This window comes from Pseudopodoces humilis, chromosome 5 (assembly GCF_049639895.1).
Source record: "Pseudopodoces humilis isolate 2021_Gansu_Grassland_sample_001 chromosome 5, ASM4963989v1, whole genome shotgun sequence".
NCBI lineage: Eukaryota > Metazoa > Chordata > Aves > Passeriformes > Paridae > Pseudopodoces > Pseudopodoces humilis.
In genome coordinates this window covers 6,884,412-6,912,189 of record NC_142204.1, presented here as the reverse complement: position 1 = coordinate 6,912,189, position 27,778 = coordinate 6,884,412, and the positions used below count along the sequence as shown (strand labels likewise).

At 40.4% G+C, this 27,778-nt stretch overlaps 1 protein-coding gene across 2 annotated transcripts in view; it reads left to right on the top strand.

Annotated features, from left to right (window-relative positions):
• Nucleotides 1-27,778, top strand: part of PHF21B (PHD finger protein 21B) — a 175,977-nt gene that overhangs the window by 115,384 nt on the left and 32,815 nt on the right. For both annotated transcript variants that reach the window (XM_088055481.1, XM_088055482.1), the window contains one exon: nucleotides 16,812-16,904. In XM_088055481.1, the coding sequence (XP_087911607.1) occupies nucleotides 16,812-16,904 (93 nt within the window). The remainder of the gene's footprint in view (nucleotides 1-16,811; nucleotides 16,905-27,778) is intronic.

The window sequence follows — 27,778 nt, the reverse complement described above, 5'->3', positions numbered from 1 at the left end:
AAAAATCTATTCGATTATTAACAATGAATGTTTTCTTTGAAGCGTCCCATTAAAATATGAGACTGTACAATTGCATGTTTTCTCCTAACTGCAAGGAAAAATTGTTGAGACATTGCACAACAATGCGCTCGTCTTTATTGAAGGGCTTCAGTGATCCTCTCAAGAACTTCTTGAGCCTCAGGCATGAGGGCTCTGGGAGATTTAATGTTGCTTTCTCCTCTCAGTAGATCAAAAAATGGTGCAAGTTCATCATTGGTGATTGGTTTTCAGTCCTTGAGGAAGGACCACCCAACATATAGTATCTTTGTAAAGGTTCTTCTTTGTTGATGCTTGGGATGGAAAATGCATATCATGGAGCATCTTCTGAATGAAGTGGAATGCTGAAGAAATAACCTTTCAGATCAATGATCACAAGTGGCCAATCTCTTGGAATCAGCAAGAGAGAAGGCAGACTGAGTTGAAGTAGTCCCATCTCCTCAATGACCTCGTTGATTTTTCTGAGGTCATGAAGCAATCTCCATGAATTGGAGGTTTTCTTGTGGATGACAAACACTGGAGAATTCCAAGGACTATTTGTCAGCTTGATGCGACCTTTCTGCAATTGTTCCTTCACTAATTTCTTGAAAGCACTCAATTTACTCTGTCAGGGGCTACTGGCCCACCCAGACAGGTTTATCTGTCTTCCAAGTCAATTTCAGGGTGGTGAGTGTTGCAGTGACTCCCATCAAAAATCCACTTCTATTTTTGTGCCCCATTGTGACAGGATGTCTCTTCCCCAAACTGTGATGGATTTGTACACAATGAAGGGACAAATGATTGCTGTCTCTCCTTCTGGCTCTGAAACAACAATTGTACATTTGCTCTGCATGCATAATGTGCTTCCTCTGATCCCTGAGGGAGTTCAGAGGTATTACCAAGTTCCATTCTCTGGGCCAAAAGACATAAGAAATGACCATGACATCCACGCCGGTGTCCAACATGCCTGTAATTGTGATTGTTTTGTCACCACATGTCAAGTCACAGGTAATTTGGGGCCAATCACAACCTATTTGCTTTATCTAGAAGACATGAATGTTCATGTCATCATTGCTGGGTGAAGTTTGTTGACTCACCATTGGCATGACTTGCTGTACTGCATTAAATGGCAAAGCAATGGCCTTGGACATTGGACTGTTCTGTGGAACCATCAATGGAGGACGCAAGGGCTGGGCTGTCAACACCCCATTATGGTTTGCTGAGATGACTGATGGATAGACAGTGACCCCTAGAGTACCGTTTCTGTCCTTGCCTATAATTAAAAATTCTTGCCTCTTCCATGATGTTCCAGTGACCGCTGTGGGAATCACTGCACGACTCTCATTCATGAAGTATGTTAATTTGAAAGCTGCCAATTCTCATTGCGCTCCTGGGGGTTGCTGTTCTGGGTCACTTGGGAAGTTGCAGATGGTCCTGTGGATGGAGTCTGATTGGGGTTCCTTGCAGATTGTGTTCCCTTGGGGGGGTTCCAGACTCTTGAGTCACCACAATCACTTGTGTCTTGTTGGCACTCCATGTTCTTTGTGTTTCCTGGAAGGGGTAGAGGTCTTCCATCCACGTCTGTTTTGAAGTGATATTGATTTGCATAATGTCTTCCTCTTCTGCATCTTGGGCAAAGGCCTGGTGCTTTCGCGTTTCCTGATGACTCTGGGCAATTCTTTTTTGTGTGTCCATGCTTCCTACATTTGAAGCATGGCTACTTGGATAATTCTGTTACCTGACTCCTGAATTGCCTTGTTGAGAAGTCACACTGAGTGCTGCAAGAGTTCTTTCAAGTCTCTTATCTTGTGCTTTGAGGAGTTTTCCAAATCTGTCTCCCAAGACATCTGATTGGATGTCTGCGATGTGCTGAGGTGTGCCTACCTTGCTACAGGCTTCTATCATTTGAGGCAAGGTTGGCTGTGGATCAGGCAAGGTGTTGATTATGCACTTCCATTCTAGGTCGAATCAGGAGTGGTTTTGCAGATTCACCATGTTGTTATATGTGCCTCTCTATAATTGTTTAAAGTATGGAGAGCCTAACCTGTTGTCTTCTATGGCTTCCATCAAGTCCTTGATGACATCATGAGTCAAAGGCTCCCAACTAGGATTTGCATTTTGTCTGCCATATCTCACTGGCAGTGCCATGATTTCTGTTTCTGCCATGTCAAAATTCTCGAGTGCTTTTTTTTTTTCTGGTATCTGTGCAGTTTGTCAAATTGGATTCATATTTTACAACATGTCCTGAAAAACATGCTACCAGAGAATTCCTTGCATCTGGAAAGAATGCTCCTCCTTCTTACCTGAAAGCTGTGTCCATCCCGTGGAACTCACCCCCTCTTCTATAAGGAAGGGAAAGCATCATTTGTGGTCCAGTATTAAAAGGCGTTGAGGGTGCAGTACAAGGGTTCACCACAGGTGGCACGCCAGTGGGAGGTTTGATGTCTTGTTGACCACAAGATGGTGCTGTTTCGAGGGGTATAGGGACTATTTACAGTGGTCACGTTACCATCAGATCTCACAAAAGACGTCTGAGGGAATCCTGTGTTCTGTGGAAGGAAGTCCCGTGCACAGTCCCGTAACTGTAAAAAGAGATCTCGAAGGAACTCTCTTGGAAATGTGACCGACGGGGTGATGGACGGACGAGAGAACGAGTTGATTACTTGTCCTGTGACTGAGGGAGCCAACCAGGCACTTTGGGGAAGTTGTGCCAAGCCTTGGATGCTGCTTGCCATTCCCCAGAGGTTTGCTGTAGCTTATGGGAATAGGGGTATACTTACAGAAAAGCCTTGACCTGCTAAGATTTTCATAACGTCCTTAGTGTTTGTATTTTTTAATTATAAACTTGTATCACCTGCCTGTGAGCTTTTTCCATTTTGGTCTTTGGTTTCTGTGTCTTGGTTGCTCAGTTGGAGCAGCCTCAGGGATGCTGAAGTCTATGTTGACATGTCCCATTGTCCTGGGCCCGTGTTTGCTGTGGGGCAGGGTGTTGGGTGTGTGGTTTGAAGGGTTTGTGCCGCTGCTTGGCTTGGCAGGCTGTGCTTGAAAGCACTTTGAACCTCTGCTGCTGTTAGCATAGCTGCTTGTGGTATGAAGGCGGCTGCTGATTTTCCAAGTTGCTGTTGCTGGGCTGGTGCGGCGGCTGTGGCCCCCCTGCATCGGGGGACGCTTGGCCTCGGCTCTGTGGGCTCCGTGAAGCGCTGGCTCGGCTGTGTCGCGGCTGCTGCTGCTGCTGCTGACTCCGCTGTGGCAGCTCTGTGTTCTGGCTGCGGTTGCCGTGGTAACCATGCAGATGTTCGCAGCAGAGCTGCTGAAGCCGCTGTCGCTGCCGACGGCTCCGCCTGTCCACCTGTCTGTCCCCCCCCGCAGGGGGTTGGGCATGGAAGAAAAGAACCACGCCTGCTTTTGATGTAATATTCGAGAATGGGAAGGGGCTGGTCAATCCCGCCATCATCAATGGGCAGTGCTGAGGCAGTGCAGAGGCTGGAAGGGGCATAGGATATTCCTCTGCTGAGGGCTGGCCAGGAGGAGGCGGCACAGGCGGCGCCAAGGCTTCTGACAGTGGCAGCATCCCTGCTGATGTCATTTTGGCTGTGGCTCTAAGGAAACCCCGGGCAGACGGGGCACGGGAGCAGCCGTGCCTGTCAGGGTCCGGTGTCGCTGCAGGGCGGGCCCGTCCCGTGCTGTCCCCGGCGGGCTGGGCCGCCACCCCCCGGCCAGGGGGTTTCCCCCTCCCTCTTCTGCCTCCCATGGCTGTGGCAATGGCTTTTCCTGAGGCTGCCCCGCTCCAGCTGCTGGAGGGGAGGTTTTAGAGGTTTGTGAGGAATTCGCTACTTGTAAAAGGTCCGCGGCTGTCTGGGAAGACTCCGCGCCCTCTCCGAGTTGGCAGATGTTTTCCACAGTCCCACTCCCGGCTTTCGTGACTGCCGGTGGCAGTGGAGCCCCTCCCGCCGGGTTTGTGAAGGATAAAATGTCTTTTTCTGGCTTTTACCGCCGGGATTTGATCCTGTGAAAGAAACGCTCGCAGCGCTGTATTCCGGGACTGGAGCATCCCCGCTTCTGCAGGAGGAAGGGCAGACCCCGCAACCTCAGGGTGTGTCGGCAGGGTGTCTCGCCCTGTGTTTGTCTCTGTGTAGTCCCTTGCCTGGGTACTGGAGTTCCACTTGGTGGAAATTTCCATAAATCACCCTAGAAACCAGCAGGAGTTTCGCTGCTGCCTGGTTCTTAAGAGTGTTTTTTTCATAAATGCATGTATTTACAGTTTCCCACAGGCTCGGGGTAAAAATTTCTGTGGATCCATGCCAGGAAATTCTGCTTGAATCCAAGATAAGATGCTATTAAGCTCATCAATAGAGACATGGATTGGATGCTCTCTTATCATTGCTTCTAAGAGAGTCAAAACTTCTGTCTCTGGTTTGGAAATTAAGTTAACATTTTCTAAGTTCCCTCTGGTTCAGTCTGTGCCTTGGTCCTCTGTCTGTGGTCCATCCCAGAGCCCACAGGTTTGCTTTTTCCACTCTCACCAGCTCACAGAGACGGCGGAATTCTTCCCCATGGAATTTTCCAGCTTTGAGCTGCCTTCTCCCAAAGGGCTCTTGGTCCTGAGTGCCACACATTGGGCGACAAAATGTCAAGACATTGGTGGCTGGGTTCTTTTCCCCAGGACTGAGATTGATCAGGGAGAGACTTGTTTTCTCATATTTGGGCTCAGTTGTTTATTCTTTCTTATCTACATTACATATTTACACAGTACATGTAGCCACATACATTAGGGAAGCAAGGTGCAAAATGGAGAGAGGAAGAATCTCTCCAAGGCCTTTTATGTGTCCATTTACCCAATAATCAAATGCCAAGTAACTTATTTTCTTTTGTGACCCAATGGTTTTTCTTTAGTGACCCTGTGTGCTGCAATGCGGATTCTTTCATCCAATCACTCATTATTACCCAAAAACCCTTAGAAGAAGAAAATTAAGAAGGAAGAGGAACAAGAAAGAGAAAGATGCAATGCCCCATCCTCCATCTTGTATCTCACGTATTAACTAAAACTCCAAAGTCTAACTTTTTCCCCCCATGATTTAATACAATTCTGTCTGACTCACATTCTCAGCTTCTCTACTTAGTTCTAGAAGCTTTCTCCATGGCTTTAAGTTAAATTCAGTGTTCTCTTGGGTGTCAGAGCCTATCAGCACAGATAAAGGAGTATTTACTGTGCCTCCAACCCCCACAGTTTACTATCCTTCTGGATATGAAATTAACCCACAAGTCAGCATTGTTTAATTCAATATAATATTAATTTTTCTTTGAATAATATCATTGTACACTAAGATATTTTTTAGAGAAAGATACTGTAGTGGAGTAGTAATAGGAATAGTGTAGAAATTTGGCAAGGATACTACATAGATACTATGATTTTAGAAGACTGTATATGGTAATTAGTTTGCATTTGCTCTAATGAAACCCCACAACCCAATTTGCTGATGTCACATTTTCTTTAGAGTGAAACTCTAAATATTCATTTTCTCTCACACTTGTCTTTTCAAAATACAAGCCAATCATCTATATTCTGTTGACATGTAATTGTTAACCTTTCCTGTAATATGGGAAATTACATATTGCATTTGTTATTATTGCTAGGAAAGGACAGTCCAACCTCTCTAATAACTATGAGAAGATAAAAAGCTTCAGGTTTCTGCTATATCTGTTTTTTAAGTGGGTTTCAAAGCCAGAGTAAGTGGATTTGAACCATCACTATGATGGCTCAGAATTGTCAAGTTTTGAGGAATATGAGCTCTAACTCATTCTTCTAGCCTGAATCCAGAAATTAGTTTTGAATTTAGAAGTTATTACATAGAACCAGAATTAATTTATATCTTGGTGTATTATGATGTGTTTACACTTCAGTAGGTTAAAGTTTATAAGTCTTAATAACAAAGTATTTCTCAGCAAATTCTATGAGCATTGTCAAATGTGTGAGTTTGGAATATCTCCATTGAAGTCAGGTCTAGAGAAGCTTTATTTGAACCGGAATAATTAATCTACAAGATACATAACTAGCATGTCTTTCCTATTTTCCTAAAGACAGTACAATAGGCTGGACAAGCTATTAGTGATTTTTGTTGTTGTTATTATTATTACTATTACATTTTTTTTGAAAAGGGATGTTTAATAAAAAGAAAAACCCACAAGCTTTTTGACATGTTCATCCTAATTTTTACATTTTTTCAATTTGCAGTATGAGGGTGTAGAGTGTACAGAAATTTCATATCTGCATGCAGAAGATAACTGAGTAGCTTCCCTTACCAACATTCAGCTTTTGCAACCAATGGCATGGTATAAATAACCCTGTTTGAGTAAGAGCCACTCAGTCTAAAAAATTATTAGCCATTTCATGCTGTAAGTGACTCTTTGTAGCTTCCTGGCAATTATTTTGGATTTAGGATATCTGTTTAAGAAAGATGAAGTGAAGCTTTTTCCAAGGTCATATAGGGACTAGACAAGGGAGAGTGGCTTCAAACTGACAGAGGGCAGAGTTGGATGGGTTATCAGGAAGAAATTCTTCCCTGTGTGGGTGGTGGGGCACTGGCCTATGTTGCCCAGAGAAGCTGTGGATGCCCCGTCCCCAGAAGTGTCCAAAGCCAGGCTGGATGGGGCTTGGAGCAATGTGATCTAGTGGAAGGTGTCCCTGCCCATGGCAGGGAGTGGAATGAGATGCTAAATAAAGTCCCTTCCAATACAAACCGTTCTATGATTTCATGATTGTCCAATTAAAAAAATTTTTAAAAAATCCTCCATTTTATCTCTGGGAATGATGTGGTTGAAGTCCTGATCTCTTCAATGGTATCCTTACGGATACACACACAGCCTTTCATTGGGCTAAGACTCATAAAGGTCCATGGCTCTGCCTCCATGAAGACTTCATTATTGTACTGTCTGATTTACACAGTAGGCAAGCTCAAAACACGACATATTTCCTCTATCTTTAATTTCTAGCAAAAGAGATTTAAACTAAGACCTTTGAAGAACTTTAGTGCTGAAGTGCATCTGGCTGCCTGGAGCTCAAATCTCTGCTCTGAATGCTCAGTAGAATTCGGGCCTGGGCCCAGGTGAAATCTGGGGATACCTCTATTTCTACCAGTCATTCCAAAGAAATGCTTGCACTGGGGCATTGTAGGAAGTGCTGTCATGTTAACAAGGATGAACAGCAAGGTGCAGAGCATTGATTGGAATTGTTGGTTCTCTTTTCCCCCAAGTGTTCTCTAAGCCACTGGGCTACAAAATCACATCCTTTCTTCTATCACTAATTTAGCAGAGAAGCTTGGAAGAAGAGTCTTTGTCCCAGTATGTTCTGATAGTTAAATGATTCACAGAGCCATGTGGCAGTGTAGGATCTGAAATCTTCCTACTCTGGAGTAGGTGGTTGGGGCCCCAAGAAACTGGTTGAAGGAAGAGATGGGAAGGAGAAGAAAGCACAGCTTTCGTGGAATATGTTTTGAATGAAACTGGTTAACCACAGATTGGTCTCCAGAATGGGGCTCAGGGAGGTGAAACTCAGTAGGAATAAAGCAAGTCTCCTCTTTCAGAGCAAACTACAAACACATGTAGTAGTGCAGCAAAACACATCAATGCAGCATCTCAGGAAGTAACGGAGATTTTCTACTTACTAGTTCTAAAATTTCCTGACTCTATCATTGAAGGGAAGAACTGGTGCTCACTTTGGTATATTATAATTCTGGAAAAGTATTATGTGTAATATATTGTGTTATGAAATGTATGCTTATGTAGTCACATATATACACATATATAAATATACTGTATATATATATGGATGTATTTATATAAGCATAAATTTACCAAATCCTTTTACTATCTGAACATAAAAGAACAGCCTTTTTATTTGGATGATCAAAGAACCAATTACATCTGTAAGTGAATACTACAGAGTTTATCACCCTCCAAAACTAAATATGGCTATTTTCTTTTACTAGAAGACAGCACCTACATAGCATCTACAATGATTTTTCACGGCTGCAGTCCTAGCACTATGGAATACCAAAGTTAGGAATTAAATTGCAATGGTAATTCCACCATATTGTGTTAAAGCAATATTTTCCATTGGGTTTTGCTGAGGGATAAGTAGCTCAATGTTGCTGAGCAGCATTATTATATATTATTATATACTATTTTACATTATTATATACTAAAAAATATATAATGCATGCTTATGGGATGTCCTGCACAAGCAGGTTAACATCTGCTGAGAAAGTTGCTGCTTCCTTTCTTTTATCCTAACAAGCTATTAACTGGATAATTTTAAAATCAGACATATTTATATACACTTTATATGGAATTCAGGCAAAATTTTATTGTACTTTCCCAAGTTCTGTTCTCAAGGAAGTAAATTTTGGTACCAACATCCAGTTATTATGGCTGAGCTGATATAATAACTTCTTTTGTCAAAAAGGGTTGGTATTATCATCTCATTTTCTTTGTGGGTTTTGTCTTCTGCTTGCCCCCCGCTCCTTTCCTCTGCCACCTTAGCTAAGAAACATTGCTTTTCCCCTTGTCTTTATTCTGTTGCTTGTTGGATATTTTCTTAAGCAAATTCAACTTTCTTCTGCTTAGCAAATTAGATTAGCTTAGCTCAGGCCTGACAAAAGGTACTGTCTGTCAGCAAGCAATTTTATTGCCTCAGGTTGTCACTTCCCTCATATTTTTCAGTTCTTCTGAGTGACAGAAGAACACATAACACTCAGAGCAAAGAGTACAAAAGCAGCTCTGAGCCCAGTGGGTGCTCAGGTGGAATTACATGGAATTCTAATTTTTCAGTAGCTGCTAGTAGGCTGCATGGACCATTCTGATAGGTGAGGATTCCTAAATCACTAAGGTAATTTTCTCCTTTATTTTTCATCTCCTTGCTTTCCCTTTTCATACAGTAATCTTCATGTCCTGCAGCTGTGGTAGGACAGTGGTGCTTTAGTAGCTGCTAACCAGGTCTGTTGAAGATTTTCACTCCTGCCTGAGGTCACTTGAGGGAGAGGTGTGAAACTGCTTTGTGTGACACTGTTCATGCATTTTTCCCTTTACTCAGGAATATTTCTGCAAACTGTGAACACAGACTAAGTAATTTGAAAACAGTCATTAAAAACCATATCAACCTGGAACAGTTGAGTAATTAAACAGCAAACCTTTTATGAATCATCTGAGCAAGAGACTATAGGTGTGATCACAGCTGCTGAGTCTTGCTGCAACTCATTGACTTTATGCTCATTTGTGCAGGAGGTGGAGACTTAATTAGTAAATATGGTTTCTGAATAATGCTAAAAATCACAGAACAGGTATGTTGCTAATGCATTTGGCACACCCAAACTTTCTTTTGCTTTTTAATTTTCTTTGGATTCAGAAATTCAGAGTGTGATCTAATGCCTGCAGCAAAAATACTAATAAAAATAATTATATATATATATAAATTTATTTTTATAATATATGTAGAAATAATTTATAATTATTTTGATTTTAAAAATGGTGCATTAAAAAACCTGCTGACCAGTAAATAATATGGTGTAAATTGTGTTTAGACATAGGTATTTGGCACAACTTGTGTAAGTCATCAGTGGGATTACTGAAATGGTGAAAAATGTGGACTGTATTCATTGTGTTTTCCCTTTACCAGAATACATACCTACAGTGTTCAGAGTCTGTGTTTTTCAGTGCAGTCAGATGGCAATGTGCAAGTGGTAAGAAGTGGAGATAGTGGTCTGAAAATCCTATGGTAAAAGCAGAGATAAATTGGGTGATGTTCTGAAAAGTCTGAGAGCCACAGGAAAAGCAGAACATTGTTTGCTTCATCTCTGCATATTCTCTTCTGATACCTGCATGAGCTGTGATACCACCTTGGGCTTTCTTGCAGATGAATGGTGATGAAACGGATGAGTACAGAAACCTCAGCAGCAACTAAGAATTTGGTTTTCAAAGCAGGTGTAGAATTTAAGGTGGTACTTTGCCTCCTACTGCTTATGGCTACCCCCATGCAGAAAGAGCCATTCCAGGACAAAAGTCCAAGTCATTTTTAATTTGCTTTAAGAAGAATTGTGTAAAATTGTATTTTTGGTGCCCAAAAGAAGTGTGGTTTCAAAAATATTGACATTTATAAAAAGCAACAGGACATATATTTCCAATTGTCTGCTTCATAACAATCATAAAATGCATATGAAAACATGATTAATGAATTCTGAGTAAAGGGAGAGTAACTGGAGAGAACAAACACTTTTAAAACCAGTAAAATAAACTTTTATATTTCTATGAAATTCCAATTTAATTACTGTTTACACAAAATATGTGTCTGAAATAATAGCCTCTTTAGAATACAATCAAATGTGAAATCGATATCTTATTCTATCAGTTTATTGGAAATACCATGCAGTGATTTCACCATAGTTTTGAAAATTAAGAATGATTTCTACTGATTTTTGTGCAAGTCTAGAAGGAAAAAAAAAAAGAAACAATATACATGTGAACATGTCTTAGAGGAGTCTCAACGTTATGTCTGAAGGCCTGGTGTTTTTATTGGTGGACTTTATGGAAAAATGATAGTATTCAGATGTTTAAGCAAGCTAGAGGACAGCAATTGTCTGGGATTTGTGGGGGAAGGGGCAGAAAGTTTTAGGCCAAATCAACTTGGAGGCTGCATATAGTGCTTGGCATTTATATAAAGCAAGCTCAAGGTTGAATGCAGCATTCAAGTTGTAAAATGGATGTAGAATGGGTCAAAAACCCCTGCAATTACTTCAGCGATGATCCATTCAGGTTAAGAATGATCCATTCAGGTTAAGAATTTTCGTCTTTGCTGTTGCCATAGCAATCTACCACATTAAAAATCCATTCTGTAAAACTGTTGTTGCCAATATCGAACACATAACAGACAAAAACATTTTTTTTAATAGCTTAGGTTCAACATGAAGAAGACCTATATCCTAAAAAGATGCAAATATTCTTTAAAAAGAAGAAGATTAGTATTTCCATAATTCATTGTGGGAACACATTTTTGCTGCAGTGTTGATGTTGGTATAAAATAATTTGCAAATAATCTGGCAATGCAGTGTCAGTTGAGCTCAAATAAATGAACTGTTACAGCTGAGATACAACAAACCCATATGTCCCTGAGTTAAACTCTTATTTTGGTAACATGCTGTAGAACTGTGTGTCTCTTTAACCTTCTGCTACTGGCTGAGTCTGATTATCTTCAGTGATTAACTGGAGTGATTTTACTTATCCTGGTGTAATTCTGGAATGGGAGAACAGTTGCGTCCCCTAACAGCTTTACATCTGTGATCTAATCTTAAACTGCTCATGGACACAATCTCCTATGAGTTTGTACAGATAATTAATTATAGCAATGAGTCCTTAAGCATTTGTTAGTACATCTGAAGGAGCAATTTATAATTCAAAGCAAACATAGCAATGGTTTGACAAGTGTATGTACCCAAACTGAATAAAATGCAATTATTTTTCAATAGAGATACAATATCTAGATACATACATATGTATATATGTGTGTGTGTGTGTATTCATTCAAGACTGAAAGGGCAGAAGCTTGCTTAAATCACAAATAGTCCTAGATTTGAGAACTCAGGCGTTGACTAAATAAGTCACAACATAATAGCTGGAAATTGAATGTATGGCCCTTAGTCTGATCAGTGATAATGTAGGTCTCATCTTTGTTTCTGACACAGCACCCTTTTATCCTCTGACCATCTCTAGACTTCATCCTTTGAAGTCTTATTCTCCGTCCATGCCATACTTCTTTGTTTCACTTTTTATGTCTTCCATTTGCTATTCTCCCCACACTGCTACCCCTCAGTTGTCTTTGAAAGCCTTTATCCTGGGATAGTGTTGATTTATTGCTGGAGAATCATAGGAGGTTTACACAATATGGTGAGTTGGAAGGGACCCACAAGGATCATTGAATCCAGCTCCTGTTGGTTACTCCTGTAGTTACAATGCAAGGCTTTAATAGAAATTATGAGGAGAAGTGATCTTCTTTTTTAACTGCATTTAGCAATATCTCTTAAATTTTTCATTTTCTTTTGACTGAATGGGAGGAACTTTTTTTTTTTTTTTCTTTTTTTTTTAATACAGCTGTGTCCTCTTGTTTGGGGGCTTGAGTTGGTTTTCCTACTTTAATTTATTACTATTTTCTTAGTGAATAAATTGACCAGTGAAAAGGATGATTTCATTTGGATTCCTTCACCTGTTTTTGCAATTTGAAGTGTGACCCTTTGGAACACATGCTGCTGGATGACATTTACCCAATGGAGATTGCAGGTCCCCTCCACAGTGGGACTGCTTCATTCCTGTCTGAGAACATCTGTGGATTGCTCAACCAAAACCATGTACCTGACACGCCAGATCCCTGTCTGCCTGTGGCATGTGTCCCAGCCACATGTGTTCATTATCCAGTAATTCCTGCTCTGAGGGATGGAGTGGTTGAGCTTTCTGTTCTAGTCCAGGGCTGGAGCTTGAGGTAAGAGTTAGCAAAAGATCATGAGCTCCCAAAATGCTTCTGGATGTAAATTAGACAGTAGGAAATACACCTGATGAATTTCTTCTTATTTGAAAGAAACACAAATGTATAAAGTAGTTAGTCTGGTTTAAATGCATACAGTTAAACCTGAAGATAACTGGAACTTGGCTATTCACTTTCCCCCATCCCTTCACATTGTAGATGTGAAGGGGGTCACCAGAAAAGCCCAAGTAGCTTTAGACAGAAGAGAGATTCAGAAATATCTTTGACTTTTATGGACCTTTTCATAAAAATGCTTAGAGCTGTAAATGTAGAAAAAAGAAACTCATTTATCTTTACAAAAGTGCTGCTATTCAGCACTCATAAAATAATCTTTTAAATTACTGTTTCTGCTTGTATCAATAAATTCATACAAAATGCTTAAAGGTCAACCATTGCCAGAAAAATGTCTTTTCAGCTGGCTAATTAGAGGTTTATGAGAATGTGCACCAGCTTGCACTTTAGATAAACTGGAAAAGAAGGAGAAAAGAAAAACGGCCCCATGGATAAAAATGATAGTGTGGAATTATTGAGTGGCAAGTCTTTGATCCACCAGGTTCACCATGGCATGTGTCAGGGCATGAAAACAGATGGCTTTGCTAACAGGAAGAACAAAAATATTTTTCTATTTGTTGGGGAGGTATCTTGATTAGTCACCTCCTGGAGCCCACACGCTTGAGCAGAGGGCCCAACTTGAGCTGATGTATGGAGGGGAGTGTGAGCAGGATTTGATGTGTCATAGCCTGAGCCATGGGAAATCTGTCCAGTTCTTATTGCATGGCCAAGGGTATCAGATAAGGACACTTATGTTCTTATTTCCCCCATAAGTGGTTTTATCTTCTTGTTCATGTAGATCTTAAACAAGAACAAAGCAGTGTAAATCGTACCCAGAGCCAAACTGCCCAACCACCCATTCTGGCACCTGCACTTCTTTCATTGCAGAGACCACACTGAAATTCCCTGTTTCATAGTTCACTTCTTTCACTCATTGTCATGGAGACATCCTGGTCTGCCTAAAAATTTGGCCATTTGGCTGGAGCTCTCCATGCATGGATGAGACGAGTTTAATCAGTCACATGGATAAGACGCTGGAAATCTAGCTTGCATTTCCACCTGCACAACAGTCTAGCCCTGACTATTATCATTTTACCTCTAAATCTAGATTTTTTTCACTAAGTGGAGACAATAATACTGACCTAGGCAAAGTACCCAGACATAACAGATGAAATGTGTTACAGGAAAAGTACAGAGGTCATTGAATTCTTGAATAGCTTGAGCTATTTATTGCCCAAGGTGAGAATTTGTAACAAAACAATGTAAATAGTGAAAAATAAAGTAGAATCTTAGATGTCTCTCTGTCTGAACATACTGTAGTGCTAATATTAACATCATATTGAAGTTCTTTTTCTTGATATTTTTCCTTGGCCATATGATTTCTATACTGAGATTGTTTCCTTGAATATTAATTAACAGATCCTTACTATAAAACCATTTGTAAACAGAAGGCAGCATTTTTGTCACTGAAAGTTTTATAACTTAAGAGTGCCATTATTTGGTTTTGTACTTTTGTGTTTGCTGCAGAATTGCTACTTCAGGAAAGTAAATTGATTAAATTTTTGAAAGTGCAGGTGACATAACTGATGGCAGTTAATTTCCCTACTACCCACAGATGTTTCATCCTGACTTTGCCTTCAAGTGAAGCTGAGGGAACAGTGCAGAGTAATTTTGTGGTGCTTCTGGTTTGTTCTCTCATTCCCATTTCTTTTGTCTCAGTCATTCTCTATTTTGAAACCTGAACCAGAGCTGGCCCAGCAGTGTACCCAGGGGCTGACATGAGCTCCTTCCTCACAGGACAGAGTCATTCTGTTCTAGTTGCTTGGTTGTTTTTTTATTCCCTGGAGATATTTGAAGTAATACAAGAGAAGAGCTTTGTTGCTCAGACACGGATTTTTTTCTTTATCTTAACAACTGATAACTCTATCTTACTTAACATCTCAGTAATTTGATTCTTATATTTATAATCAATTCCAAATTTCATTCAGTGTCAGCACTTGGTATTTTAATGATATCACAAAGTCATTAAGATTGGAAAAGACATCCAAGATCATCAAGTCCAACCTTTGACCGAACACTACCATGCCAACCATGTATTTTGTTGTCCAGCTTGAAAATCTTTGCAAATCCTTGTGTATCTGTAGGAAGAGGAATATTAGAATGTGTGCTTCCAAGGTCAGAGGCAGCAGCCTTTAAGGCACAACTTTCCAGAAGGAAGAACTTTTTGTTTTTTACTTTCTGTAGAGGGTATCTGTACAGCCCAGGAGAAGTGGTGGTGCTCTCGATATTTCCTAGTAAACCTTGGACTTCACTGTGTGGTGAAAGAAGTCCCATTTGGGACAGTAGGAAAATATAGATCCCACTTGTGATAAGTTTTCTGTAGCATGAGTTGGAAAGTTCACTTCAATGAATTTCAATATTTACCCTAAAAAATCTGAATCTTGACTGAATTGATTACAGTTCATGATAATATTAAGCAGGAAGTTGTGATAAGTCTAATAAATGCCCATAGCAGAAGGTAGCATCTCAGTTTCTCCTTCTCCCAGACTGCAGTAGCTCATCATGTTATTCTTGCTGATGTGTGAGGCAGTGATAGGGTATACAGGGCAATGAAGTTGTTCAGTCAGATCCTTCCCATTGTTTTTAGTCCATGTATCACCCTATAAGGAAACTGGCAGAAATACCCCTTCTGTTCATCACCCTGCTGCCAGAACCTTTATTTTAAAGGAAGTGTAACTTGTTTTATCATCCATAGATGGAAATGCTGTCCTCTCTGCCCCTTTTCCCTCTTCTCTTAGCTTGAGACAGGATTTGAATGGAGTACATTTTTTTCATGGGTAATCCAGGGTACTGGTAATCCATGAGTACTCAAGAAAAATTGTGTTGCATGGTTATAACTGTTCAGCTCTCCTTGTTGTTTTACTCAGGCAAATCTTCTTCAAATGTTAATCTTTGTTGAATATGCAACATCACACCCCCAAATGTCTCTGACAGGAGTAGCAGAGGTAAAAATATAAACGCTGTAGGAGAAGTTTATTCAGAATATTCTGCCTGAATACACTTGTCATTTCTTATCAAACACTGGAGACAGAATGAAATAGACTGTTTTGCCACTCTGTGGGCGAGGTATAACGAGAACATATCAGCATGGATGTGACACAGTTTCACTTTCCTTGAGCTGATTATGTTATAGTTTCTTTTCTACTGACAAATTTCATTAACAGATTGGGGTAATAATAGCATATTTTATCTTGCTGGCTGTGATCCAAAACCTTGGTTTAGAGCAGAGCTAAATTTAGAGAAATTCAGTTGAATCTATATTTTTCTCCATATTAGCTATTTCTAACAGCCTGATAAGATTTTGTGTTCAATGACTAAGTGTCTCTTGCTGTTATAATGACAATCATCCACTTGCTTATATTGCTGTGTCGTCCCAACAGAATAACAAAGTGCTAGATGAAAGTTACAAAACCTTGCCTTAAGAATATTGGCCAGTAAACCAAAGTACAAACTTTTGGTTAGAAGCTGTGGCTTCCCCATTCCTGGAAATGTCCAAGGCCATATTGGATGGGACTTGGAACAACCTGGTCTGGTGGAAAATGTCCCTGTCCATGTTGGGGGGTGAAATTGGGTGATTTTTAAAGTCCCTTCCAAACCAAGCCATTCCATGATTTTATGAATTGAAATTCAGCTGTCTTCTTTACATATTTGGCCCAATCATAAATTTATAGGTTCTCCATTTATTCCATCCTGTCATAAATAAGCTTTGAATAAATTTGGTATACAACTAAGAAAAGGGTGAGTAACAAAAATAAACATAGATAGTAATAGATGCTGTGTTGGCCCAAATGGGCATCATCTTAGCTGAATGTTTTATGGCAGTGTACTGTAGTAGATTTATAGGCAGCTTTCCATTTTAATAATTCAGTATTTGCTATTTCCTGAGGCATGGCAAATATCTCTCTGTGACCTTGGCTACCATGGAATACATCATCGTACCGATGCACATCGCTGTGGTGCATTTCAAATCTCTTTTGAAAACAGCCTGGTGCCTAGAGAGCCTTCAGCTAGGGAGGCTGGGAAGAGAAAAAGAGCTGGAAGGGAACTGCTGGCTTGGAGAGATTCTGTCTGGGAAAGCTTTGCAATTGTTTTAAGCTGTGTTCAAACGTTTTTCTTCCAACAGACTTTGGGAACTATCACTGCAGCACCCATTAAGGTTCCTCAGGTCAGCTCCTTGCAGAGGTTGGCAGGACAAGGACCAGCAGTGCTACCTCAGGTACAAAATACAATTTCAAAGAGGGGGTTGTGTCATTTTGTACATATTCTCTGTTCCTGTCTAGTGCCCAGGCCTGGGTACATTGGCACGCTGATTTTGCAGAGTTGTGGTTTTTTTCAGTCCTTGAAAAAAAAATTTCTTCTGGGAGTGTACTGATAGCACAGTGAAAAGCTATAAAATGTCATGTAGATTCATTGTGGAAGAACAAAATACATATGGTGGAATGTAAATTTATGCTTTAAAGTTGAATCACAAATCACAGAAGTGAAAATCTGCAATTCTGTAATTAAAAGAACTGGTGGAAGTGTTAACATGCCTGTTCAAGATTTAACCCCATGTTCTGTTTCACTGACTTATTTGCCTTGTCTATCCCAATACAAAGTTTTGGCCCAGCTAACCCAGGTGTCAGAACAAGGAGAGAGTCTCTGGGTAAGAGTGAGAGTTGCACTCACTGGTTTTTAAAATGTTTCTAACTGTCTTCTTTTTTCTGAGCAGCCATGACTGTTTCTATAACTATGCAATTTATTCCCCATTTCAACTCTCTCAAAATATTTTGATATAATTTTCAACAAGTGTTTTGCTGCAATTCTATGCTTTGCCCTTCACATTAATGATTATTAACTATAAATACATTTATCCCACTGTGGCCCTTAGAGCTCTATTTCTCATATATGAACAGTAGAAAAGTTCTGAAGTTGATGATATATATTCTTCCTATTGTTCCTTTATTTTTTTCTAATTTATTTTTAGTGGCAGAATTTAGTAGAAGGTCTGTGAGCTAAATTTACTTGGAGGAAGAAGTTTTTCCAATACAAAGGTCTTAAATTCTGTCTTTAAATTACATTTTGTGGAAGGCAGAATTGTGAACATAAATTAGAGTTATAGTTTTCTTATCAAGTTCAAGACTTTGCTTTTCAGTTGTTCTTACAAAATAATAACATTTTGATTTCTGACATTTTGGGGTGTGAAAGATGAGCAGATTGCTCCTGAAAACAGATGAGGTTCAAGAGCAGATGAAAGACCTGTAACAGGGACTAAATTATCATTTAGGTTGTGTTTCAGCTATGGTGATGGCATTGCAAATTCTGCACTTAAAGAGGTACCAATGCCCTATGCTTTTGTTAAATAGAAAAAATTCAGTGCTAGATTCAATTTTGAAGAATTGAAAAAAGTGGAGGAAACTGATTTCCTCAGCGTTTTAAAGGAACACATCCTTTCTGTCTTGCTGTTTAGGTCATTGCAATATTTTTGTTTATATTCCACTTTGTTTCATTCCCTTCCTGATACAGCTTCCATTCCAGAGCTGTTCATGCAATCATGCTTAATACTAATGAACTACCAGTTCTTTCTTGGCTGTCCTGAGCCATAGTTCACTAACTTTTCTATTTAGTGAATATTTCATACAGATAGAATGGGCAATAACTACCAAACAATCTCATTTCTGAAGAACTAAAAATGAAGTAGGTAGCTGTGTGTAAGACCATGTTGTCAGGGGTATGTCTTATGCCCTGAGTTTTTTCTGGCTTTTTCACAGGCTTGCAACAGGCCAGCTTCTTCAGCAACAGCCTGTCCCATTTACATGCCAGTCTTCCTTTATGCTTCTTCATGGTGCATATGTTCCTCTCCACCTCCAAGCTCACAGAGAAGTTTTAAATTTCCATAGTTTCCTATGGAAACTATATAGGGAATTCCCTCCATCCATCAAACATCCCTCCTTTGTGTTCAATGTCTTCAGAGATACCAGTTTTTCATAGACAAGTGGAAAGTTTGGCTTCTAATTAAATAGTCAGGTGTCTTAAAAATAGATTTACTATAGCCATGGACCAGAGTGCTGCAAAGCTGTCATTCCCTAGGTGCAGCTGGATGCAGGTGGCCTGGGAGGCCACTGTAAGTCTGCAGCACTGTGTCACTGTGAAGGCTGTCCTTCGTAAGAAATGTAGGATGAATGCATAGTCATCTCTGGTCCAGGAAAACTGGAAACTTCAGATGGAAATATAAAAATTACAGGAAGCAAGGCCATGTGATACCATACAGGTGTTACAGTAAAAACTATCTCCCTCTTCTTCCTTGTAGTGTTGTGAAAAAATTATTTTGGAAATTAAGAGGTGTATATTATCTTCCAATAGGAGCTGGAAATCATGCAGAATTAAATCCTGTCACAGTCTGTGTACTCAGCTTTTTTTCATCAGAGCTGGTCACAGATCAGGCTGGCCACTAACCTCCTTTTGTCCCCATACCTTGCCCTGAGTTACTGGCACAATCCTGCCATTCTAGGACTGACTTTTGGAGATGCAAATTCCCATCTCCCAAGCATACCAACAAGTTGAGTCCAGCTGGGTTTGGCATTTGCTAAAACCTTTACTTTGTTTGCCCATGTAGCAGCAAATTACTGGGAAAGCAGAACCATATTCATCACTCCTCTACCAAGAATTTGGAGTATTTCACAGGGAATGAAAGCAGTGCTGTATCTGGGCTCAGATGTTATCTATGGCTCAATCTTGTTCTGGAAGGGATGCAATCTTCCCTGATCTCCATCTCTGCCAAGTCTAGTTGTGACAGTGAAGTGTGTAGAGCCCTGTGGTGATGAAACCAGAGCAGCAAAGGCTTCTGTGCTCCAGCAGCTGTGCCCATTTACTCAAGCAGGTGAGTCCAGGTGTAGCTTGTGCAAATGCAGTGGCAGGTACAGCTGCACTTCCCTAATCTTTTGGGCTGAATATGCTGCTTCTCTGCAGTTCTGTGAAAGAGTGGAAGGCCTGGGTGGAGCCCTTTCAGAATTCCTTACATTTTAGGAGACTACTTATATGTGAATCATCCTCTGGGAGTGCCTTTCCTCTAAGGTGGACAGATTGCACATCTGTCTCAGGTGCATGTAGGTAACTGGGAAAAATGCATGTCAGTATCTGCATTCCTGGCAGCACACCAACTGCTGTCTGGCATTTCTCCTTTTGGCCAGTCTTATTATTCCTTTGGGATTTCAGATTCCCTTTAGATTTACAGATAGGCATAAATACTACCAGGATGGCTAGACAGAAAGACTCCTCCATTTTGAGGGTCCTCATCATGTCTACGGGGGTTTGATATATTTGACACTTCCATGCTCCTCATCTTGACAGCCTCTTTTGAGTTACTCATATGCAGTCAAGCAAAATATACCACATAAGTAAACCAAGGCATTTAACAAGAGTTACATGAAATAATGCATACAGCTCCCTCATTTTCCACATTTGTAAAGATACTTGTCATTTGTTTTGTTCATTTGAATGAGTTTATTATATGACCCCCTGGGAGCTTTTCCATCTGGGGAACAAAGTTTCAAAATTTGAACATTCACAAATGGCAGCAAAATCCCATTGCTTAGAACCACTAATTAAGTAGAGAGCTAACAAACATTACTTACAAGTTCTTTGCACAATACAAACAATATTTTTTAGGTATTCATTATTTGCCAAAACAAGCTTCTTTGGTAGATATTTGTTCATATTTTTTTTTTCCAGAATATGAAGTCATTTTTGCTTTCATCAAATCAGTGAGCTGTGATGTTTGAGAATCTAATTCCAGATAGTCTTTCTCTTCTTACTTTGGTCTTTGAGGTTTCCAACTGAGTGAGATGCTTTGGAACTGCAGACTCTCCACTATAAGAAGAAAATCCTAGAGGTCCTCTACTTAAACACTGTGGAAGTCCCGAGCTATTCCTCTTCTTTATGGCACCATCTGTTCCAAGGAGAGGGTAGCATTCTGTCAGGTTGAGTTCCAATTTACAGCTGCAGAGCAAATATTCTGTCAATTTTGAACTGGTCTACAGACCATAAGTTGCGCTGTAGCCACGTGGAGGTACATGTGGAATGTTATTTTCTGTTCTTCAACAGGAAGATTTTAAATGAGAAGGTAAAAATATTAAAATAAACCTGTTTTGTTGTCAGCAATTTGGTCAGTAATTTGGGCTTAGTCCAGTCCTCATTCAAATTAATGGAGAGACTGTGACATTTTGAATGGCAGTTAAATCGGATTACAATGCTGTTTCCCTGACCTATCTTTCCAGTGCTGGTTGAAGGCACAGTTTGGGATGGCTTTCCTCATGACACTGCTGCTTAGAGCAGAGCAGCATCTGCATTGGCAGGATCACAAAGGTTAGTGGTGAAAACAAACAGGTGTCACCTTAGGCAAAACATGTATGTTTCAATCAACTCTGCCAAGTTCCACTGTCAGATACTGATTGGTTTTTATCTTCTGCAGTGATTTTAATGTGAGTAATCCAGTAGAGTCTGAATGTGATCACTGGGCTGCCTTGGGACAAGCCCTGTTATTTTAGTGTGCTTTTATTCTTCACTGGGTACCATGTGAGCCCAGCCAGCATCTCCACACGTTCCCAAATATTAAAAACACAGTCCTGTTGCATTGTGCCACAACAAAGTCATGTCCAGGGAGGGTGCAGCCACTGGTGATTGATGTGGGAAATAAACAAGACATGTCTCTGTTTGGTTAAACTTGGGAATCCATTTATTGGGGCGTCACCAACGCAGGATTTAACCAAGCATAAACCAGAGCCAAAGAACCAAGAACAAAGGCAGGGTGGTGGGTTTTATGGGGTAGAGCAAGGGTGGAGTTTGGGGTCTGGGTCCAATAGGGACACAGCAAGGGAGAAGTCTCAGGGGTACAAAACAATAGGGGTACAATAGGAGGGGCTATTAAAATAAATGCAGCAGAAAATAATGAATAGCAATGCAAGAAGGGTAGAACATTCTGGGCTTTATAAGGGATTTGAGAGTGGAGTAATTCTTCCTGTGCTTATAGGGCACATCCCCCATGGCAGAGGGGTGTAGTCCACTCCTCCTGGGGCTTAAAGCCATTCCCCTCACCTTAACACTGCCTGTCTAAAATCAAATCCCCGCCTCTTTGGGTGGGGGCACTCCACACGTTTCCATTTTGAAGTTTCAGGTCATAGTTCTCATAAGCACATTTCTACTGGTAGTTGCTGCTTCTCTTCACACTTGTACCAAAGCCAGGCGTTGCTCCTGGTTTCCTCAGTGGTGTGGCTTCTGGAAGATTTCTTGAAAGGAAAACAACTCCGATAGACAGAAATAAGTTTTGGGATGCCGCTGTGTACTGTAGAATAGGTTGGTCTATGGCAAAGTCTCTCTCTGTTTGCATCATGAGTTAAAAAAAACCCATTATTTTTAACTGTAGTGTTAAAACTGTACATAGCCATTGGAAAGTAGAAAAGCATTACTAAATGCAAGTCAGTCTTTCAAGAAAATAGAAAAGAATCTCACAGGCATACATATTTGTATAAAAAGCTATACAGAATTGTGCAGTGGAGAGACAAGAATACTTTATTGTTTGATTGAGAAAGGAATAATGGAATTGGGTAAAGTTTTTTTTAAAATATTAGGGGGGAAAAGACTATAACTTAAGGGATGATGTGAAATTTTCTGGTATACAACTCTCAGAGCTTCCAGGGGAATGTGTTGGAATGCTGCTGGAGGAGAAGAGAGGATCTGATTGAATGTAACTTAAGCAGTGCAGTAAGCAACCAAGCAACAGTATTTAATAGTCATTTATGCATGCAGAAAGCAAGCAAAATTATTTTTTATAAAAGATTTGCAGAGGCCTAGCTGAACATGTAGCCCTTAATAAATGCAATTTAATCTGTTTTATTGTATATAAGTTCTTATACTGTGCTTGTCACTGTACTTGAAGCATCTTCTGGTAATGTGTTAGGCACCAAGATGAACATCTGATGTAAGCTATTTCTTCTCTTTTCCTTTGGGAAGAAGCACATACAGCTGAGAGTTCTGCTTAGGGTTTATTTTAATCAATTTGCTTATTTTTAATGGCCATGCTAAAATAGTATTATACTATTATACTACTATACTATTATACTATTATACTATTATACTACTATACTATTATACTATTATAATACAATTAATTGCATGCCACTATAGAAAACATTTAGTGTAGAAATTGATGAGTGTGCTCATAATTCTTAGAGAAGAATTTTGAGACAGCTGATTCAGCCTTGTTGTAGGGATTCCCTGCACCAGGGATGCTTGGCCAGCTTGACCTTTCATATTAAGTTTTTACTGAAGATTGGGATGGAAACACAGTACTTTATTGAAAAGTCTGTGGGAAGCTCAGTTCCACACTAGTGGGTGGGTTTGGTAAATTGCCTGTGCTGCTGAGAGAGGCAGTGGCTTGCTGTAGTACCTTCAAGGTATGTATTTTACACTGCTGCTGTGCAGCCAAGACAGGTGAAGGTGTGACTAAGGTGGTATCCTAAGAATATTCCTTGGGGACGGCTGCATGACAGAATTTGGCAGTGGTAGGAAATCCAGTCTTCTGCAGTAAGGTCAAGGATGAACGTGTAGGGTAGATGAAGGTGGGCTACGCTGAGATGAATCTTTTCCAAAAGACCTCTGTTTCCTCTGCCTTTCCATTGGTGTCAGTTTTCAGTTCTTAACAACAGAATTGATCCAGAGTGGTGGGGAAGGAGAAGCAACCAACCCCAGCCTGTTACTGATGCTTGAGACCTTCAGATCTGATCAGTGTTGCAAGCACTTTGAAAAGGACCTCCACAGAACTCTTCATGACAGTCAGCACATAGAATTCTAAAGTATCCATGAAAACTTCAGGAAACATTCAAGCCATTTTTACATCTGGCATAGTATCTTTTTCCCAATTGAAAACTCTTATGTTACTCCATGTTAAATACTGCTTTGCAAAGTAGCAGTAAATGAGAGGGTAAAGAAATTTCCCCTCTCTCCACTGATGCCAATTCTATCCATATGAAAGGTGTGACTTCCAATCCATGTCTGGCCTGGATCTGGACTATGCTGTGTCTCTGAGCCTCAAGGCCAGTTGTACAAGCTTGCACTAGAACTCTAGGTGAATAACAGGTGCACAGGAAGGCTTTCTTTGTTTGCATGACTTCAGTAAAGACTTGGAGAAACTAGCTTTGCTGCTGGTTGACCCTTCTTTTTCATCTCCTGGTGTCTCAGCATTTTGTGTGCTTCCATCTTGCTTAGGATGTCAGCAGACAAATTATTTTTGTCCTTCCTTTATTATTATTTTTGTCTGTCTTTTTCTTTTATTTTGACTAGTAAATTAATTGGGGGTGGTTGAATCATCATAATGTGATGTTATTGTTTGTCTAGAAGCAGGAAAAGCTCTTAAAGTGATGGACAGTACAAAGCAGCGATATCCATGGTCTTTAATGTAACACCAGATTTTGAATCCAGTGAATGCCAGCTGTGTGGATTAGTTCAGAGCTTGCCTAAGAAAGTGTATGGACAGGAGGAAAACCGACAGGTCTTCTCTCATTTGTACCTAAGGGCTCATGGACACTTTAAATTGAAGGAAGTTAATCATTAGTAACTATCTGTGAGAGAAGCAAGCTAACTTGTAATGCTGAAAATAGTGGAAATGGAAGTAAGTTATTGACTGGTTTGTATAATCACAGTCTATTTTTTACATTTCCATTGTAATCCTAAACAATAAGGATTAATTTTTTCCTCAAAGGCTGTTGCAGTCGGCTCGCTGTGACTGGGGACCAGTCTGGCCAGGCAGCGTGGCAAATAGAGGGATGGGTACGATGGAGTGCCTAGGAAAGATTTTAATGTTCACAGAGACCTGTGTTCATCATCTGAGGGGCTGCTGAGGGGCATAGCAAACTTCACAGTGTAAGGGGATATCTGAGGGCACAGGTTCAATCATGAACATGGACCAGGGACATGACCTTGTAAGTCTGGGGTAGGATGACTCCATCAGTATCCCCCCAGCACCCCATCCCCCAAGGCTTCCAGTTTATTCCTTCTGTGTTATGAACCTGGTCCATGGTTTGATCTATCCCAGCCAGATCAGTTTCCACATCTGCCTCTACTCTGCAAATTATAAGACAGAAAACCCTTAACAGACAACTTAAAAAACAGGGTAGCAATATAAACACAACAACAACTACAAAAATCAGTAAACCCGTTTTGACTAGAGTCCGACTAGATAAGTTCCATTTTCTGAATAGTCCATTGAACCAGTCACTGTCACCTTCTATTTGCAATTTCTTGACTCCTTCCCTGAGAATTTGGATACTTTTGTGTATGGACTCACTGAGGTCTGAAAGGTTCATGCAGCACATGCCTCCAAAATCCTCACAATCATGTCCTTGGGCTAATAATGAACCAAACTGCAAATACTAGTATTTGAGTGAGTGGGGCAACCTGGATTTTAGGGAGTGCCATTGCTGTAAAGGTAGGCAATTTTTTTTTTTTTTTCATAATATTTACTGATTAAATAAGAAGAGGGAAGGGGTCCTGGGGTGACTTTATGATGTTTGTATCCCCAGGCACCTTGTTTATGTTACATATTAAGTTCTGCACCTGTAAGACTGGCTCTGAGAGCAAAGAGGGGGAAGAAGAAGCAGTGCACAGTTTGTGTTCAGAAAGAGCCCTCACTGTCCCCCATCCTGCTCCTGGACTGTGCTGTCTGCAGCACGGACAGACAGCGGGACAGAGCTCTCCTTTGCTTTTAGTTAGTTTTTAGCTCACTGAGGCAGAGAAGTTCCCAGAGAAGTTTGTTTTTTTTCTGGATCTGTTCAAACCTGCTCTGGACTGAAAACCCAGACAAACCCCGGGAGCTCACGCCTGTGGCCCACCAGGGCCTGGACCTCGGCACTTTCCAGCACCAGAGGGACTGATAAGAGACTGAGTGAGCTGAGCTACACCCATGGAAAGGACTTTTCTGGATTTGTCATCTTATAGAACAGCAAGAGGTTTTGTTGTTTATTATTCAATTTCTGTTAAATAGTTTTTTCCATTTTTCTCCAAGGGAATCTTTTATCCTGAACCAGCTGGGGGAGGGGCCACTTGAATTTGTTTTCTGGAGGGACCCCATTCTGAGGTTTTCTCCCAGATTTGCCCTAAACCAGCGGGGGGGGGGGGGGGGGGGCTGTCCTCATGCCTCCTGGCATAAAGAGACACAGCTTTACTGAAGTCAGTGTGCATCTGTTCATTCTGGTGAAGGATATGATTATCCCATATTTCATTCATTTTATCAGCCAGTGTTAATGTTTTCTGTGTAGTCCTCTAAAGTTTTCAAGAATGAAAGCTCTGGCTGCTGCTCTCAGCACTTTGCCTCTGTGACATATGAATTGTGCCAAATCCATTTTGTGTTTTTGTTTTTAAGCTCTGAGTACAAGGATGAAGTGAAAATAAAGTGTGAATAATGGTCTTTTCCTCAAAGGCAATGTGATCTTGCATTGAGATGAAAAACTTACTTTCATGCAGATCAGCCCTGCTAGTATGAAGGGCTGATGGATGCTGAGCATGATCCAGCTGATATCTGATACAGGGGAAGGGGAGGGCTCTTCAGTGTTGCTGACAAAGCTATAACAAGATCCAGGGACTAGAAGCTGAAGTTAGGTAAATTCAACCTTGCAATAAAATGCCAGTCATGAGCATAAAAAAACATTTTAACAATTTACTGGAGCTCATAATTAAGAACTCTTTAGTATTTTCTTTTAAAATCACTCTTCAGTTTCTGGGAGATATCATATGGCCAGCCTGTGAGCTGGAGTATCACTGTGACCCCTTTTGCATTTGAAATAGAAGTACACTGTGTTAACTTCCCTTCTTTCCTGAGCTTGAAGGAGAACACATTTACAAGAAATGCCCTTTACAATTTTCCTAACACTTGCAGATCTTCACAGATGTAACTGTTCTAATTAAATTCTTTAGGACTACATAGCATTGCCCACAGAGACTGGGGGAACTGTGTGACTTTCTCCCCTTCTCCTTTCACCCCATGCTTGTTTGGGTTGGATTTTGAGGACTTCTTTTGTAAGCGATTTTCTTTCTTACCTTATTTTTCTTTACTACAGGAGGTGAGTGGCTCAACCTGTTTCGATGTACCTCAGGAAATAGATTGCCCATGATCATATTTTCCTTTGTCAGTGGTGACACACACCAGGCTCTCCCACATCTCCCACTCAGCAATTCATTCACCTTTGTAGTATCCAGCAATTTGTACTCTTGAGAGCTTGAATGATGTTTTGGTAAAATTGAAGCCTTTGAGCTTCACATAGGGATATCTGGATAGAGTTTAATGATATGGGATATACAAGAAGTCATGTTAGTCACAGGACCTGATTCTTTCCTGATTGAAATTGTTTAAAATATATTAAATTAGAGGTTGTTGAACAAAAGAACACTCTGTACATCTCACAGGATTGGGCCCTCTCCTATTCCATGTCTGAAAAGCAGACAGCCCCCACCTAGTGAATGCTCAGATTTAAGAATATCTCCTTGAAAAATGTGCTCATCTGCAGCTGAGAAATACCTGTCTGAACATTGCCACAGGAAATGAAGTATTTCTGTTATAGTGTATATTGAGGAAACTCAAAAACAACATGGGTTTATGAAATCATTATATTCAAGAAGCAGCTCTCTCTTCTGCATTTTGAGCCCTGGTAGGATCACATTCTGTTTTGACAGCTGTCAGAAGTTAAATGAAAGATACTTGGGGAAAGAAGGGTTGAGAATCGTTACTTGAAACACTTGCCAACAGTTGAAGTATTCTTTTGGTAACATACATGCTGTCTCTTTTTCTTTCTCTTTTCTTCTCCTTTGCTCAACTTTGGTGCCTTTTATTTCTGTAACTCTTGTGACAGAGGCTGGTGTCATCCAACCTGTGCTACTTTAAGTAGAAAATTACTTTTTGATACTGTGTGTGTGCAGTGCGCTGCCCTAGCTTTATTCTACCTCTCATTCAGCGATTGCCAGCTTCCAAACTTTTGCTAGTGCCACTGTCCTCCTTTCATCTCCCAAATTTAAGCTACAGTTTTGCTGTGAGGGAAAGGAAGTTATGCTACCTTTTTCCTTCTT